General features: G+C 46.5%; 1 protein-coding gene across 2 annotated transcripts in view; it reads right to left on the bottom strand.

The window, feature by feature from the left end:
* Positions 1-300: 300 nt before the first annotated feature.
* LOC129829603 (protein FAM107B-like) overlaps positions 301-16,858 on the bottom strand; it is an 89,494-nt gene continuing 72,936 nt past the window's right edge. Inside the window, exons 1-5 of one of the 2 annotated variants that reach the window (XM_055891390.1) lie at positions 8,202-9,123; positions 5,001-5,040; positions 4,524-4,692; positions 3,638-3,782; positions 301-2,705 (exon numbers count right to left, since the gene is read on the bottom strand). In XM_055891390.1, coding sequence (XP_055747365.1) covers positions 2,601-2,705; positions 3,638-3,782; positions 4,524-4,692; positions 5,001-5,040; positions 8,202-8,228 — 486 coding nt within the window. In that variant the 5' untranslated portion in view covers positions 8,229-9,123 and the 3' untranslated portion in view covers positions 301-2,600. Of the gene's footprint in view, positions 2,706-3,637; positions 3,783-4,523; positions 4,693-5,000; positions 5,041-8,201; positions 9,124-16,858 lie in introns of those variants that run through there. The other variant, XM_055891389.1, reaches the window with a different exon arrangement.

Below are 16,858 nucleotides of genomic sequence, written 5' to 3'. Positions count from 1 at the left end.
AGCGAGCATCCCTTCACTTGCCTGGTCGGGGCGGAGAGGGAGAGCAAGCCTGTCGCTATAGCTACCATGCCCTCCCCCGCCTCATCACTCCAGATGGCCAGCTTTCTTCTCTCGTCCCGTGATGGAATGAAAAGATCGGCTAATTAAACAACGTCCCATATCCATGTGAAAGACCGAAGAGCCCTTGGGGAACAGTTGAGCGCAGGAGAGCTGGCCAGGCCAAGTATTGATTCCCACAGTTGTTGTCCCCTATATTCTACAACACTAGGGTTATTTAAACGGGAATGTTTGTAATCGTTGAAATCTTTATTGCTAAAAAAAAGAAAAGGAACAACCACAACAACAACAGACAAACAAACAATTGAATTAAACGAATAGGACTAATACACATAACATCTGCCACTATGGGGGTTTAGCTCTATGAGTGTCAACTGAAAATAGAAAATAACTGCATTGCATACAGAGAATTCAGAGTTCCAGTCATTGCCCTGTGTCCAATAGTGGAGTAACTTATACTTAATATATGGCCTTTGAAAAAAATTAACAAATTAAAATGAACACACACACCACATTTTGACGCCATGCTGCTGTAAACCAATTGTGTGTGTTGAATACAGACTTCCAAACTAAAAGTGAATAATTTTTCTAGTAATATTATTTAAAAAACGTAGAAAAAGAAAAACATCTATTCATAAATAAAATAAGATATTTGTCCTTAACATACACATTGTTTACAGTAGACCGAAACTCAGCAAAAAAAAGAAACAGCCCTTTAGCAGGACCCTGTCTTTCAAAGATAATTCGTAAAAATCCAAATAACTTCACAGATCTTCATTGTAAAGGGTTTAAACACTGTTTCCCATGCTTGTTCAATGGACCATAAACAATTAATGAACATGCACCTGTGGAACGGTCGTTAAGACACTAACAGCTTACAGACAGTAGGCAATTAAGGTCACAGTTATGAAAACTTAGGACACTAAAGAGGCCTTTCAACTGATTCTGAAAAACACCAAAAGAAAGATGCCCAGGGTCCCTGCCCATCTGCGTGAACGTGCCTTAGGCATGCTGCAAGGAGGCATGAGGACTGCAGATGTGGCCAGGGCAATAAATTGCAATGTCCGTCCTGTGATACGCCTAAGACAGCGCTACAGGGAGACAGGACGGACAGCTGACCGTCCTTGCAGTGGCAGGCCACGTGTAACAACACCTGCACAGGATCGGCACATCCGAACATCACACCTGCGGGACAGGTACAGGATGGCAACAACAACTGCCCGAGTTACACCAGGAACACACAATCCCTCCATCAGTGCTCAGACTGTCCGCAATAGGCTGAGAGAGGCTTGACTTAGGGCTTGTAGGCTTGTTGTAAGGAAGGTCCTCACCAGACATCACCGTCAACAACGTCGCCTATGGGCACAAACCCACCGTCGCTGGACCAGACAGAACTGGCAAAAAGTGCTCTTCACTGACGAGTCGCGGTTTTGTCTCACCAGGGGTGATGGTCGGATTCGCGTTTATCGTCGAAAGAATGAGAGTTACACTGAGGCCTGTACTCTGGAGCGGGATCAACTTGGAGGTGGAGGGTCCGTCATGGTCTGGGGCGGTGTGTCACAGCATCATCGGACTGAGCTTGTTGTCATTGCAGGCAATCTCAACGCTGTGCGTTACAGGGAAGACATCCTCCTCCCTCATGTGGTACCCTTCCTGCAGGCTCATCCTGACATGATCCTCCAGGATGACAATGCCACCAGCCATACTGCTCGTTTTGTGCGTGATTTTATGCAATACAGGAATGTCAGTGTTCTGCATTGGCCAGCGAAGAGCCCGAATCTCAATCCCATTGAGCACGTCTGGGACCTGTTGGATCGGAAGGTGAGTGCTAGGGCCATTCCCCCCAGAAATGTCCGGGAACTTGCAAGTGCCTTGGTGGAAGAGTGGGGTAACATCTCACAGCAAGAACTGGCAAATCTGGTGCAGTCCATGAGGAGGAGATGCACTGCAGTACTTAATGCAGCTGGTGGCCACACCAGATACTGACTGTTACTTTTGATTTTGACCCCCCTTTGTTTAGGGACACATATTCCATTTCTCTTAGTCACATGTCTGTGGAACTTGTTCAGTTTATGTCTCAGTTGTTGAATCTTGTTATGCTCATACAAATATTTACACGTTAAGTTTGCTGTAAATAAACGCAGGTGACAGTGAGAGGATGTTTCTTTTTTTGCTGAGTTTATGTATTTTCACTCACATTCTTTATATCAAACCTACTGACTGGTTTTCCTACATTGCTTATTTGCCTTTTTCCACACAGTATAACAGTCCAGCAAGAGATGCATATCAGTCCTAGGAGTAGTCTTTTCAATAACTTGCTGCAGTGAAGTTGGTCTTCATCATATAGCTGTAGGATATGGATCGCAGTGGAGGCTGGTGGAGGGAGAAACAGGAGGATGGATTCATTGCAATGGCAGAACCATTGTGGTGAGGGAGGTGAACAAGTGCACTCCTTGGACTCTTGGGTGAAGAAACGGGCCGCAGCCAGGCCTCCGTGGTGAGAGGCGGGGGCTGATGGGAAGGGACGGAACGTCAAGTGGTCGTCACTGCCCAGACATCTGTGTGCGCCTCAGGTTGTCCTTCACGCGTACAAACTCAGGGACTTCTCTCTCCTGCTCCTCCCGGCGCCTGATCTCCTCCTGCTCATACTGAAACATGACACTAGATTAATTTCAAACATGGTCATAGCTTTCTGCTGTTTTTGTAAATAGTAAATACACAATTTGTTTTTCGCCCACTTATTGGTGTTTTATTACATAGTGTGTGGATGTGTGTTTGGCATGTGTGTGTGTCTGGTGTGTGTGTTTGGAGTGTGTGTTTGGCGTGTTTGTGTGTGTGTGTTTGGAGTTTGTGTCTGGTGTGTGTGTGTCTGGTGTGTGGCGTGTGTGTGTGTGTGTGTGTGTGTGTCTGGTGTGTGTCTGGTATGTGTGTGTGTGTCTGGTGTGTGTGTGTGTGTCTGGTGTGTGTGTGTGTGTCTGGTGTGTGTGTGTGCGTCTGGTGTGTGTGTGTGTGTCTGGTGTGTGTGTGTCTGGTGTGTGTGTGTGTGTGTGTGTGTGTGTGTGTGTGTGTGTGTGTGTGTGTGTGTGTGTGTCTGATGTGTTTGTGTGTGTGTCTGGTGTGTGTCTGGTGTGTGAGTGTGTGTCTGGTGTGTGTGTGGTGTGTGGTGTGTGTGGTGTGTGTGTGTGTGTGTGTGTCTGGTGTGTGTGTGTGTGTGTGTCTGGTGTGTGTGTGTGTGTCTGGTGTGTGTGTGTGTGTGTGTGTGGTGTGTGTGTGTGTGTGTGTGTGTGTGTGTCTGGTGTGTGTGTGTGTGTGTGTCTGGTGTGTGTGTGGTGTGTGGTGTGTGTGTGTGTGGTGTGTGTGTGTGTGTCTGGTGTGTGTGTGTGTGTGTGTCTGGTGTGTGAGTGTGTGTCTGGTGTGTGTGTGTGTGTGTGTGTGGTGTGTGTGTGTGTGTGTGTGTGTGTGTGTGTGTGTGTGTGTGTGTGTGTGTGTCTGGTGTGTGTGTGTGTGTGTGTCTGGTGTGTGTGTGGTGTGTGGTGTGTGTGTGTGTGGTGTGTTGTTGTGTGCGTGTGGTGTGTGTTACCTCCAGTAGTATCTGCTGTCTCTTGCGTAGCTCAGTCTCCAGTTCCAGAGGAGGCTGTAGAGCCAGTTCCTGCTCTCTGTGCTGCTCCAGCCTCCTCTGTTCCAGGACTCGCTTCAGCTCAGGCTTCTCTCCTGGCAACAGACCTCTAAGTGGGCACAACAGACAACATATTCAGACATATTTACACTACTGCGCCAAGCTGAGCTGAGCTGGCCTGGATCCATCATAGTTGCTGGAAAGGACAATGTGAAACTAAATATCTAAGCCAGAAGAACGGTTCAGGTTGGCATGATTTGGGTGAAAAGAGTATTACATGCAGGGGGCTCAGTCTCTCTCTCTCTCTCACACACACACACACACACACACACACACACACACACACACACACACACACACACACACACACACACACACACACACACACACACACACACACACACACACACACACACACACACACACACACACACACACACACACACACACACACACACACACACACACACGCACACACACACACACACACACGCGCACACACACACACAATATGTCTATAGCGTCGTCCACAGTACTCAGTGTAAATCCTGGCATGCCGTTACACTATGTACTGCATGTGTACAGAGGCACAAAAAAAAGTTCAAATGAACACACACACACACACACACAAACACTACCACTCGGTCTGTCCTTGTGGTGCTGGGAAGAAATGCAGCATAGTTTAATAATACTAGACCTACACTCAGACACTATTATCTCTGCACCTTTCATTTTGTCTATGCTTCAGCAGATGAGATCTTTCTTAAAATTTTGGAGATGTATAATAGAGCCTTTTGTTGATTTCTGTGTATATTGTACGTTGTATGCAAGTGTTTTATTTCAACCCCACCGTTTGGTGCTGACCAACAGTTCACGGTGCAGGTCGTGGTGACTGGGAGTCTCCACCGTGGAGCCGTTCAGCTTCACCCTGGGCTGCTGCAGCTGGGACTGGCTCACTTCCTGGACCTCACTACACTCTGTAGACTGCCGGGACAGGACGTCACGGCACACATAGTTCTCTACAGGAGAGAAAAGGGTCAAATATATATCTGAGAATTTGGCAAGTTGAGCGTTTTTCCAGATCTGTTTATGCGCTTGCCAACTCCAATGCTGTCATTGTCAGATAATTCCATAAGTTGTCAAGAGAGCAAAAAAACAGACAAATCAAATCTAATTTTATTTGTCACATGCGTCGAACATCCTAGACCTTACTGTGAAGGGTCCAGCTTACTTACAACTCAGGCTACCACAAGTCAACTTGTACCATCAAATCTGAGATCACATCATTTCTGAATTGAATCAGTCTTAGCTGTTACTATAGATGTACCTTTTCTATGGTGCCGAAATCCTGGCCGCTGAGGAAGCACCTGAAAGGTGAGAGAGAAAAGAAAGGAAATCGGCCATTAATTAACTCCAGCAGAGTATAACAAACATTGTACTGCGTGGAGTCTAGTAATATGATACAGTAGGGAACCACACATCCACACCACACAGTACCAAGGGCATGGTGTAAAACATCAGAGAGCTAACGGAGAAATAAGTATTGAACCACTGACAATGAACCACATAGGTGCATTTTGTGGAGTGGAGTCTGAACATCCTATCTGATCACCAACTCAAGCATCTGCTCAGAAACACTGGATGTGTGGGTAATATTTTCCTATAGTGTAAAACATCTTCCGTCACAACACATTTTAATCAAACAATGTGCTATGTAATCATGTCTTCCCCGTGTTAATCAAGCTGCTTGTTGATTCACCCCGTGGGATCTAGGTTGTGTAATAAGGGATAGAAGAAGAGCAATCCCCGGCTAGGCTGCCTGCTGTGTTACTAACGCGTGAAGAAGAAGAGCCATCCCCGGCTAGGCTGCCTGCTAGGTTACTAACGCTGAAGAAGAAGAGCAATCCCCGGCTAGGCTGCCTGCTGTGTTACTAACGCGTGAAGAAGAAGAGCCATCCCCGGCTAGGCTGCCTGCTGTGTTACTAACGCGTGAAGAAGAAGAGCCATCCCCGGCTAGGCTGCCTGCTGTGTTACTAACGCGTGAAGAAGGAGAGCCATCCCCGGCTAGGCTGCCTGCTGTGTTACTAACGCGTGAAGAAGAAGAGCAATCCCCGGCTAGGCTGCCTGCTGTGTTACTAACGCGTGAAGAAGAAGAGCCATCCCCGGCTAGGCTGCCTGCTGTGTTACTAACACGTGAAGAAGAAGAGCAATCCCCGGCTAGGCTGCCTGCTGAGTTACTAACGCGTGAAGAAGAAGAGCCATCCCCGGCTAGGCTGCCTGCTGTGTTACTAACGCGTGAAGAAGAAGAGCCATCCCCGGCTAGGCTGCCTGCTGTGTTACTAACGCGTGAAGAAGAAGAGCAATCCCCGGCTAGGCTGCCTGCTGAGTTACTAACGCGTGAAGAAGAAGAGCCATCCCCGGCTAGGCTGCCTGCTGTGTTACTAACGCGTGAAGAAGAAGAGCCATCCCCGGCTAGGCTGCCTGCTCTGTTACTAACGCTGAAGAAGAAGGGCCATCCCCGGCTAGGCTACCTGCTGTGTTACTAACGCTGAAGAAGAAGGGCCTTCCCCGGCTAGGCTGCCTGGTGTGTTACTAACGCGTGAAGAAGAATAGCCATCCCCGGCTAGGCTGCCTGCTAGGTTACTAACGTGTGAAGAAGAAGAGCAATCCCCGGCTAGGCTGCCTGCTGTGTTACTAATGCATGCTGTCTCTATTTAGTCAAAGTGCTGTCACACGGAGGGAGCTCCTGTCAGAGCGCCAGGTCTTATTAACGGTTTGGCTCTAGACTCAAGGTTACCAAGCTTTCCCAGTCCAGTCCATTCTCAAGCTCATCATCATCATCACAGGAGCTTCAACTAAGGAGCTTCAATGTCATCATGATAATAATGCCATGGCAACCATCTGATGACAAAATCAACAAATATAAGGAGAAATCGTAGTATGCATGTGAAAACAAGCACCAAACTATTCGAACTGAACCACGTAACAGCCATGTAACAGCCTAATTATAAAACCTTTATGAAAGGGGACTTTATTGTAAAGTGTAACTATTGGAAGTATATAAATAGCTACCACAGCTGGTAGAGATAATCAACTCATCACAAGACTGTCCCTACTAGTCCCGACACACAGCAGATTCCACTGTCAGCCACACCCAGTAGTTGAAATCAGATAACCCTACTCTCAGATATATAGTCACACTCTCCTTTGGAAGCAGGTCTCATGAACAGTATCATATTAACCAGAGGACAGATGGCAGACTGCAGTTGTCGTGACTGTTTTGTGACTGGCCTTTGACTCACAGACAGGCAAAGTCAAAGACAAAAACTAACATCTTGCTCCAGGCCACAAACACTATGAACCTTGCAGGTCTACTACAGGTCTCCAGATAGTTTTTCGTGCTGGACTGATTATACTACACCCATAATGTGTCGCGGCACTGAGGCGTTGGGAAAAGACCGCTATTGGTCCTCCAGCCTATCAACTACCCAGCATGCTCTGTGCTGTGCCACGCTGTGCATGTATGTCTGTTTAGAACACGTCACTCTAAAGACTGTCAGGGACTATCTGCTATCTCTGAAACCAGTGTTATAAGCTGTACTGTCCTATTGCCCCCTCCCTCCCTCCCTGACCCATTTTAAAACCCACTTGGCCACCTCGTGGCCACCAGTGGTAACATCCATGGTCGGACCTGAAGTGATTTTGATCATGGTCTGTAGGCTATAATTAACTCAAAGCCCATTGCTTGGTTATGACAGAGGGATAGGCAACACACAAGTGATATAACAAAGATAAATCCAAAGTAAAATTTGATTAAACAATGTAAAATTCTCCTAACTCAAAATGAAACATGTTATATGAACTTGATTATATTGAGTGATTATCCCTCATAGCCTGGTTCCTCTCTAGGTTTCTTCCTAGGTTCTGGCCTTTCTAAGGAGTTTTTCCTAGCATTGTTTGCTGTTTGGGGTTTTAGGCTGGGTTTCTGTATAGCACTTTGTGACATCAGCTGACGTAAGAAGGGCTTTATAAATACATTTGATTGATTGATTGATCTCTTATCCTTTGCCAAAAAACCACCAACATACACCTCCAGTCTACTGCAAAGAAATCCACATATGTGTGTCTGAAATCTTTTAGATTGCTCAAATCTTTTGATTGTTTGGATCAATCCACAAACTGTCTGTAATGCTGTACTACTGATTAAGTATAGGCACAGTAGAGTTGTTTCTCTACAATATAACCCCATAACATTTTGACTATGCAGAAAGAAGCAACAGCATCCATAGCATCAATGCATAGTCAGCTTAGGTATCCATTCCTAGAAGGTCACAGATCAGTTTCTCTAATGTGTTGATCAGAATCACCTGTCACTGTCAGTCAACACCATAGAATTGAATATAACACTAATTTAATGTATCTCTATGGCCAGCACCCACCACCTATGACAGGTTTCCAACAGAAAACCAGGCGTGACAGTTGAGCCACCAATTCAGAAAGGAGTTCAGACCATAATAAACAGACTCACTTTCTTTGCGTTGTATGACCCTTCCATGGCACGGTCGCTACGGTCCCCCGTTTCTATCAAGCTACAAGGTCTCTTCCCTCTCTCCCTCTCTCTCTTATTCAATAGTCCATTGTCAAATGCCACACCCCTCTACACAGACAGGCGTCTGCTTCTTTGCAGCTCCCAAATCCAACATACCAGTGCTGTCGCTGAGGAGAAGACTGTACTGTTACAGTTGAATGATTTAAACTACCAGTCGTTGACACACAGTGGCAGTAGACAACCCCTATAATCCCATTACGCCATTCAAGATTAAGGGTACATCCCAAATGGAACCCTATTTCTTATATAGAACACTATGTTTAACCAGAGCACTGGTCAAAAGTAATCTACTACATAGAGACTAGGGTGGCATTTGGGATTCACTCCCCCCTAGATAAGGACGTGGGATTAGCTAATTGCCTTGGACATCAATGCTGCTTTTAACCACTCCAAATTACAAAGGTAACGTAATGCAAAATGAACGAGTAGAGTTGCTATGCTGCTTTTATTAAACCAAAATAACATGGCAGTGATGGCAGTCCCCTTGGCAGCTTTGGGAGTCTACCCCTTGACGGCTGAGCCCTTTACTGCTGTCAAGTAAATAAGACAACATGGTCTAAGGACAAAGGCCTTTATCAGTGGAGGCTGCTGAGTGGAGGACGGGTCATAATAATGGCTGGAACGGAGTGAATAGAATGGCGCCAAAACACATGGAAACCATGGAAACCACGTGTTTGATGTATTTGATACCATTCCGCTTAATCCGCTCCAGCCATTACCACGAGCCCGTCCTCCCAATTGTATTTATTTTTTATTTAACCTTTATTTAAGCAGGCAAGTCAGTCAAGAACAAATTATTATTTTACAATGACGGCCTACCCCGGCCAAACCCTCTCCTAACCCGGCCAAACCCTCTCCTAACCCGGCCAAACCCTCTCCTACCCCGGCCAAACCCTCTCCTAACCCGGACAATGTGGGCCAACTGTGCACCGCCCTATGGACTCCCTGATCACGGCCAGTTGTGATACAGCTCGGGATCGAACCAGGGCCTGTAGTAACACTGAGATGCAGTGCCTTAGACCGCTGGAGTCCAAAGGTGCCACCAACCTACTGTGGCTTGTATGCTTTCAAGTAAATCAATACATACACTACCGTTCAAAAGTTTGGGGTCACATAGAAATGTCCTTGGTTTTTGAAAGAAAAGCAAATTCTCCATCCATTAAAATAACATAAAATTAATCAGAAATACAGTGTAGACATTTTTAATGTTGTAAATGATCAACAGTGAAGAGGCGACTCCAGGATGATGGCCTTCTTGGCAGAGTTCCTCTGTCCAGTGTCTGTGTTCTTTTGCCCGTCTGTCTATTCTGGGGGCCTCCCACTTCTCTTTCTATTCTGGTTAGAGCCAGTTTGCGCTGTTCTATGAAGGGATTAGTACACAGCGTTGTATCAAATGTTCAGTTCCTTGGCAATTTCTCGGATGGAATAGCCTTAATTTCTCAGAACAAGAATAGACTGACAAGTTTCAGAAAAAAATACTTTGTTTCTGGCCATTTTGAGCCTGTAATTGAACTCACAAATGCTGATGCTCCAGATACTCAACCAGTCTGAAGAAGGCCAGTTTAATTGCTTCTTTAATCAGCCCACCAGTTTTCAGCTGTGCTAACATAATTGCAAAAGTGTTTTCTAATGATCAATTAGCCTTTTAAAATGATAAACTTGGATTAGCTAACACAATGTGCCATTGTACAACGTGCCATTTTATGGTCACCATAGCTGCACCCACCCGTAGCATGCGTTCCAGCAGGTATATTTCACTTGTCACCCCCAAAGCCAATTCTTCCTTTGGCTTTGGGGGTGAAAGCCTCTCCTTCCAGTTCTCTGCTGCCAATGACTGGAACGAACTACAAAAATCTCTGAAACTGGAAACACTTATCTCCCTCACTAGCTTTAAGCACCAGCTTTCAGAGCAACTCATAGATCACTGCACCTGTACATAGCCCATCTATAATTAGCCCAAACAACTACCCCTTCCCCAACTGTATTTATTTATTTTGCTCCTTTGCACCCCAGTATTTCTACTTTGCACACTCATCTCCTGTCAAATTTACCATTCCAGTGTTTTAATTGGTATATTGTATTTACTTCGCCACCATGGCCTATTTATTGCCTTTACCTCCCTTATCTCATCTCATTTGCTCACATTGTATATAGACTTATTTTTCTACTGTATTATTGACTGCATGTTTGTTTTACTTCATGTGTAACTCTGTGTTGTTATATGTGTCGAACTGCTTTGCTTTATCTTGGCCAGGTCGCAGTTGTAAATGAGAACTTGTTCTCAACTTGCCTACCTGGTTAAATAAAGGTGAAATAAAAAAAAATAAAAAAATTGAACACAGGAGTGATGGTTGCTGATAATGGGCCTCTGTACGCCTATGTAGATTTTTCATAAAAAAATCTGTTTCCAGCTACAATAGTCATTTACAACATTAACAATGTCTACACTGTATTTCTGATCAAAAACAAGGACATTTCTAAGTGACACCAAACTTTTGAACAGTAGTGAGTGTGTATATATACACTGCTCAAAAAAATAAAGGGAACACTTAAACAACACAATGTAACTCCAAGTCAATCACACTTCTGTGAAATCAAACTGTCCACTTAGGAAGCAACACTGATTGACAATAAATTTCACATGCTGTTGTGCAAATGGAATAGACAACAGGTGGAATGATAGGCAATTAACAAGACACCCCCAATAAAGGAGTGGTTCTGCAGGTGGTGACCACAGACCACTTCTCAGTTCCTATGCTTCCTGGCTGATGTTTTGGTCACTTTTGAATGCTGGCGGTGCTCTCACTCTAGTGGTAGCATGAGACGGAGCATGAGACCCACACAAGTGGCTCAGGTAGTGCAGTTCATCCAGGATGGCACATCAATGCGAGCTGTGGCAAAAAGGTTTGCTGTGTCTGTCAGCGTAGTGTCCAGAGCATGGAGGCGCTACCAGGAGACAGGCCAGTACATCATGAGACGTGGAGGAGGCCGTAGGAGGGCAACAACCCAGCAGCAGGACCGCTACCTCCGCCTTTGTGCAAGGAGGTGCACTGCCAGCGCCCTGCAAAATGACCTCCAGCAGGCCACAAATGTGCATGTGTCTGCTCAAGCGGTCAGAAACAGACTCCATGAGGGTGGTATGAGGGCCCGACGTCCACAGGTGGGGGTTGTGCTTAAAGGCCAACACCGTGCAGGACGTTTGGCATTTGCCAGAGAACACCAAGATTGGCAAATTCGCCACTGGCGCCCTGTGCTCTTCACAGATGAAAGCAGGTTCACACGGAGCACATGAGCACATGTGACAGACGTGACAGAGTCTGGAGACGCCGTAGAGAACGTTCTGCTGCCTGCAACATCCTCCAGCATGACCGGTTTGGCGATGGGTCAGTCATGGTGTGGGGTGGCATTTCTTTGTGGGGCCGCACAGCCCTCCATGTGGTCGCCAGAGGTAGCCTGACTGCCAATATGTACCGAGATGAGATCCTCAGACCCCTTGTGAGACCATATGCTGACACATGCACATTTGTGGCCTGCTGGAGGTCATTTTGCAGGGCGCTGGCAGTGCACCTCCTTGCACAAAGGTGGAGGTAGCAGTCCTGCTGCTGGGTTGTTGCCCTCCTACGGCCTCCTCCACGTCTCCTGATGTACTGGCCTGTCTCCTGGTAGCGCCTCCATGCTCTGGACACTACGCTGACAGACACAGCAAACCTTCTTGCCACAGCTCGCATTGATGTGCCATCCTGGATGAACTGCACTACCTGAGCCACTTGTGTGGGTTGTAGACTCCGTCTCATGCTACCACTAGAGTGAGAGCACCGCCAGCATTCAAAAGTGACCAAAACATCAGCCAGGAAGCATAGGAACTGAGAAGTGGTCTGTGGTCACCACCTGCAGAATCACTCCTTTATTGGGGGTGTCTTGCTAATTGCCTATAATTTCCACATTTTGTCTATTCCATTTGCACAACAGCATGTGAAATTTATTGTCTATTCAGTGTTGCTTCCTAAGTGGACAGTTTGATTTCACAGAAGTGTGATTGACTTGGAGTTACATTGTGTTGTTTAAGTGTTCCCTTTATTTTTTTGAGCAGTGTATATATATATATATATGTGTGTGTATATATAAATATATATATATAAATATATATACATACATACATACATACATACATACATACATACATACATACATACATACATACAGTTGAAGTCAGAAGTTTACATACACCTTAGCCAAATGCATTTAAACTCAGTTTTCACAATTCCTGACATTTAATCCTAGTAAAAATTCCCTGTCTTAGGTCAGTTAGGATCACCACTTTATGTTAAGAATGTGAAATGTCAGAATAATAGTAGAGAGAATTATTTATTTCAGATTTTATTTCTTTCATCACATTCCCAGTGGGTCAGAAGTTTACATACTGTCACGATCGCTGTCGTCGTGGAAATGACCGGACCAAGGTGCAGCAAGGTGAGCATACATTAATTCTATTGATAAATGTCGCCAACAAAACAAAGAAACGACTGTGAAGCTTACTTAGGCTATGATGCCACTAACAAAGACCCACAAATACCAAAGGAAAAAAGGCTGCCTAAGTATGATTCCCAATCAGAGACAACAATAGACAGCTGTCCCTGATTGAGAACCATACCCAGCCAAAACATAGAAACAAAGAACATAGAGTTTCCCACCCGAGTCACACCCTGACCAACCAAACATAGAGAATAAAAAGATCTCTACGGTCAGGGCGTGACAGTACCCCCCCCAAAGGTGCAGACTCTGGCCGCAAACCTGACACTATAGGGGAGGGTCCGGGTGGGCATCTACTTCGGTGGCGGCTCCGGTGCGGGACGCAGACCCCGCTCCACCTCTGGCTCCCCCCACTTTGGTGGCGCCTCTGGTGCGGGGACCCTCGTCGCCGACCCCGGACTGGGGACCCTCGTTGCAGACCCCGGACTGGGGACCGTCGCTGGAGGCACCGGACTGGGGACCGTCGCTGGAGGCTCCGGACTGGGGACCGTCACTGGAGGCTCCGGACTGGGGACCGTCGCTGGAGGTTCCGGACTGTGGCCCGTCGTTGGAGGCTCCGGACTGTGGCCCGTCGTTGGAGGTTCCGGACTGTAAAACGTCGCCGAAAGCTCTGGACTGGGAACTGTCACCGGAAGCTCTGGACTGGGAACTGTCGCCGGAAGCTCTGGACTGGGAACTGTCGCCGGAAGCTCTGGACTGGGAACTGTCGCCGGAAGCTCTGGACTGGGAACTGTCGCCGGAAGCTCTGGACTGTGGAGACGCACTGAGCCAACTCCTCGTGCTTACCGTAGGGAGTGTGGTACTGGTCAGGCACCGTGTTATATGGTGGAGCGCACGGTGTCTCCAGTGCGCGTTCACAGCCCGGTGCGCTACATTCCAGCTCCCCGCATCGGCGGGCTAGAGTGGGCATCCAGCCAGGACGGACGGTGCCGGCTCAGCGTATCTGGCCGCCAGTGCGTCTCTACGGCCCAGGATATCCTTCGCCGGCTCTGCGCACTTGTTACGTTCCCCAGTTTCTGTGTTCTGTTTTGTATTTGAGTGTGTGTTTCAGGAGATGGCTTCCTGAAGTACTCCCCAACCAGCTGATTGGTCAACCCCAGGCTAATTGGTGATTGGAGCTGACCCCGCCCCCTCGTCAAGAAGCAGCTGACACTAATCACCATTGCCACCTGAAGATAAAAGCCAGTGTTCTGCCCCAAGAGATTGAGAGGAGAGAGAGGAGATGAGATTTGGAGTAGAGATTTGGAGATTGAGAGAGAAAAATTAGATTGTGATATAGTGTGGGTTGTGTATCAGAAAGTGTGGTATGTACTGTTGTTGTTGGTAGCAGTTTTTCTATGTCCTGTGTTTGAGTGTTTGTGAAATCATTAATAATTACTCTGTTTCATTTGTTCCCAGGGGGGAAGGAGAAGGCACTTTGGGAGTGCTTAGGCAAGAGGCCCGAGGGCATACATATACCCGTAGTATATTTACTGTCTAGGCACACTAGGTAAGACCTGGGCGGACCACCCCCTGTATTTTGGTTAGGGCACCAGGTGGTGCTAAGTTAGGTAAGTTAAGTGGGTAGGCAGATTAGATAGGAGAGGGGGAACTTTGATATTTACTTTCTTTGCTTTGGTTCCGTCCAGCCCCTTTTCCCCATATTACCGTGTAAGAAAATAAATTCTAGTAAACGGTAAATTCTGCTTTTGTGTCATCCTTACTCGCACCTACAGTCCATACCTCTTGCACTTCAGAGAGTTGAGTTGTAGCAGGGAGTTGCGTTCCCTCTTCTCAGAGGCGTGCGTAACATAATGGGGGCTCATCCGGGATTCCATTAAACCCACCGGACCCTGCTGCACTGAGCTCTCTGTTGTTAGTGATTGAGGTGTGATGGTAGGTTGTGAGTTTGGATGACTGGTTTAGTTTGTGTGTTCAGTAAATTGTTGTGTACAAGATGGCTGCCTCAGCCATCTCCAAGTTCATTGAAGCGCCCTCTATTGATTGTTTGGTGAGGTTTCGAAAAGTAGACCTTATAGCTATAGCTGACCATTATGGATTTGTTATCCCTGAGAAAGCCCTAAAGGCTGAGCTTTTGGTGCTAGTCAGGGAGGGTTTAGTGAGAGAAAGAATTCTCTCATTGCAAGGAGAGGAGACGGGTAGACCTTCTGATGCCAAGTCGGAGGACAGGGCGGAGGAAGGGGTTGCTCGTACCCCCTTTACATTGCCTCGATTCGATCCTTTATCTTCTGCTTCAGGTCGTTCAGACGGGACCGCTAGGCTAAAGGTGAGGCTGGCCCGGTTAGAAATGGAGCAAAAAGATAAAGAGAGACAAATGCATTTTGACCTTGAAATTAGGAAAATAGAAGCCGACAAGGAGGTGAGGATCCGACAACTGGAGATAGAAGCTGGCTCCAGTACGACTCCAAAAGCTGCTCAGCATCAAGCCCACTTTGATGTAAGTAAAAATATAGCTTTAGTCCCACCATTCCGAGAGTCGGAAGTTGATTCCTATTTCTCTGCGTTTGAGCGTGTGGCCGCTGCGCTACATTGGCCACTTGAGGTTTGGCCTCTCCTGTTACAATGTAAATTGTCTGGGAAAGCCCAGGAAGTAGTAGCTGCTCTCTCGCTGGAAGACAGTTTACACTACGAAACAGTTAAAACTACCGTGTTGCGGGCTTATGAGTTGGTGCCTGAAGCTTATAGACAGCGCTTCAGGAACCACAAGAAACCCTCTCACCGTACTTTTGTTGAGTTTGCTAGGGACAAAGAGTCTCTGTTTAATCGATGGTGTTCAGCCAGCAAAGCTAACACCTTTGCTGATATTCGGGAGTTGATGCTGTTGGAGGATTTTAAAAACAACCTCCCTGATAGACTTGTAGTTCATTTAAATGAACAGAAAGTGGTGACATTGGCCCAGGCAGCAGTGTTGGCAGATGAGTACGCTTTGACACACAAGACTGTCTTTGGTGCACCTCGTTTTGAAGGTAGACTGATTACGTCATCAGTGCCTCATTCAGGTCGTTTTTCCTCTGACAAGCCTTTTCATGAGATCCGTGAATGTTTTTACTGTCACCTAAAGGGTCACGTGATTGCGGACTGCCCAGTTTTGAAAAATAAACCGAAACAGTCCCAGTCACTGTCCCCAAAAAGGAAAAGTTTGGGTTTAGTCAAGTCTTTGGCTCGTCCGTTGGTCCGAGGTATTGATTCAGCATTTGAGAAACCGGATCCTGTCTATGCTCCGTTTATCTCTACCGGTTGTGTTTCCTTAACTGGAGAACAAGCTGATCAAAAGCCAATTAAAATCTTACGAGACACCGGGGCGGCGCAGTCAGTAATCATTACTGATGCTTTACCCTGGTCTCCTGAAACGTATTGTGGCTCACATGTTATATTACAAGGGATAGAGACAAAAACAGTACCTGTACCATTACACTGGGTCCACTTAGTGTCAGACTTGGTATCAGGACGTTTCCGTGTTGGTGTAGTGTCTACACTGCCAGTAAAAGGAGTCACATTGCTATTAGGGAATGATATTGCTGGTGGTAACGTTACTCCTGTGTTAGAGGTAGTAGACAACCCAGAAATCAAAATTGCAGATGAGAAATTGGTTCAAGCATTTCCACATGTTTTTCCTGCTTGTGTGTTAACGAGGGCACAATCTCGCAAGCTTGGAGATGTGGTGGATTTGGCTAGTTCCATTTTTGAGAATATTGAAGTAGAAGACAATGCACCGAGTATTCCTTCTGCAAGTCCGACAGTTTTTACTCCTGTAAAAACTAAGGAAGGGGACTGCGAAATCGCACCCCAATTACATGACATTCTTTTGTCTGTCACCCCTGAGAAGGTGATTGAATGTCAAAAAGGAGACACCAGTCTTCGCAAGTGTTTTGCTTCGGTAATTTCCATTGAAGAAGCTAAAACTAGAGAGACTGCCTACTTTATGGAAGCAGGAGTTTTGATGCGTAAATGGGCAGCTCATGACACCGTTAATGACTGGAGTGAAGTGTGTCAAGTGGTTGTTCCTACACCGTTCCGACAGCAGGTGCTGTCACTCGCCCATGACC

Source organism: Salvelinus fontinalis, chromosome 31 (assembly GCF_029448725.1).
Source record: "Salvelinus fontinalis isolate EN_2023a chromosome 31, ASM2944872v1, whole genome shotgun sequence".
NCBI classification, from domain to species: Eukaryota; Metazoa; Chordata; class Actinopteri; order Salmoniformes; family Salmonidae; genus Salvelinus; species Salvelinus fontinalis.
This window is presented reverse-complemented; position numbering and strand designations above follow the sequence as displayed.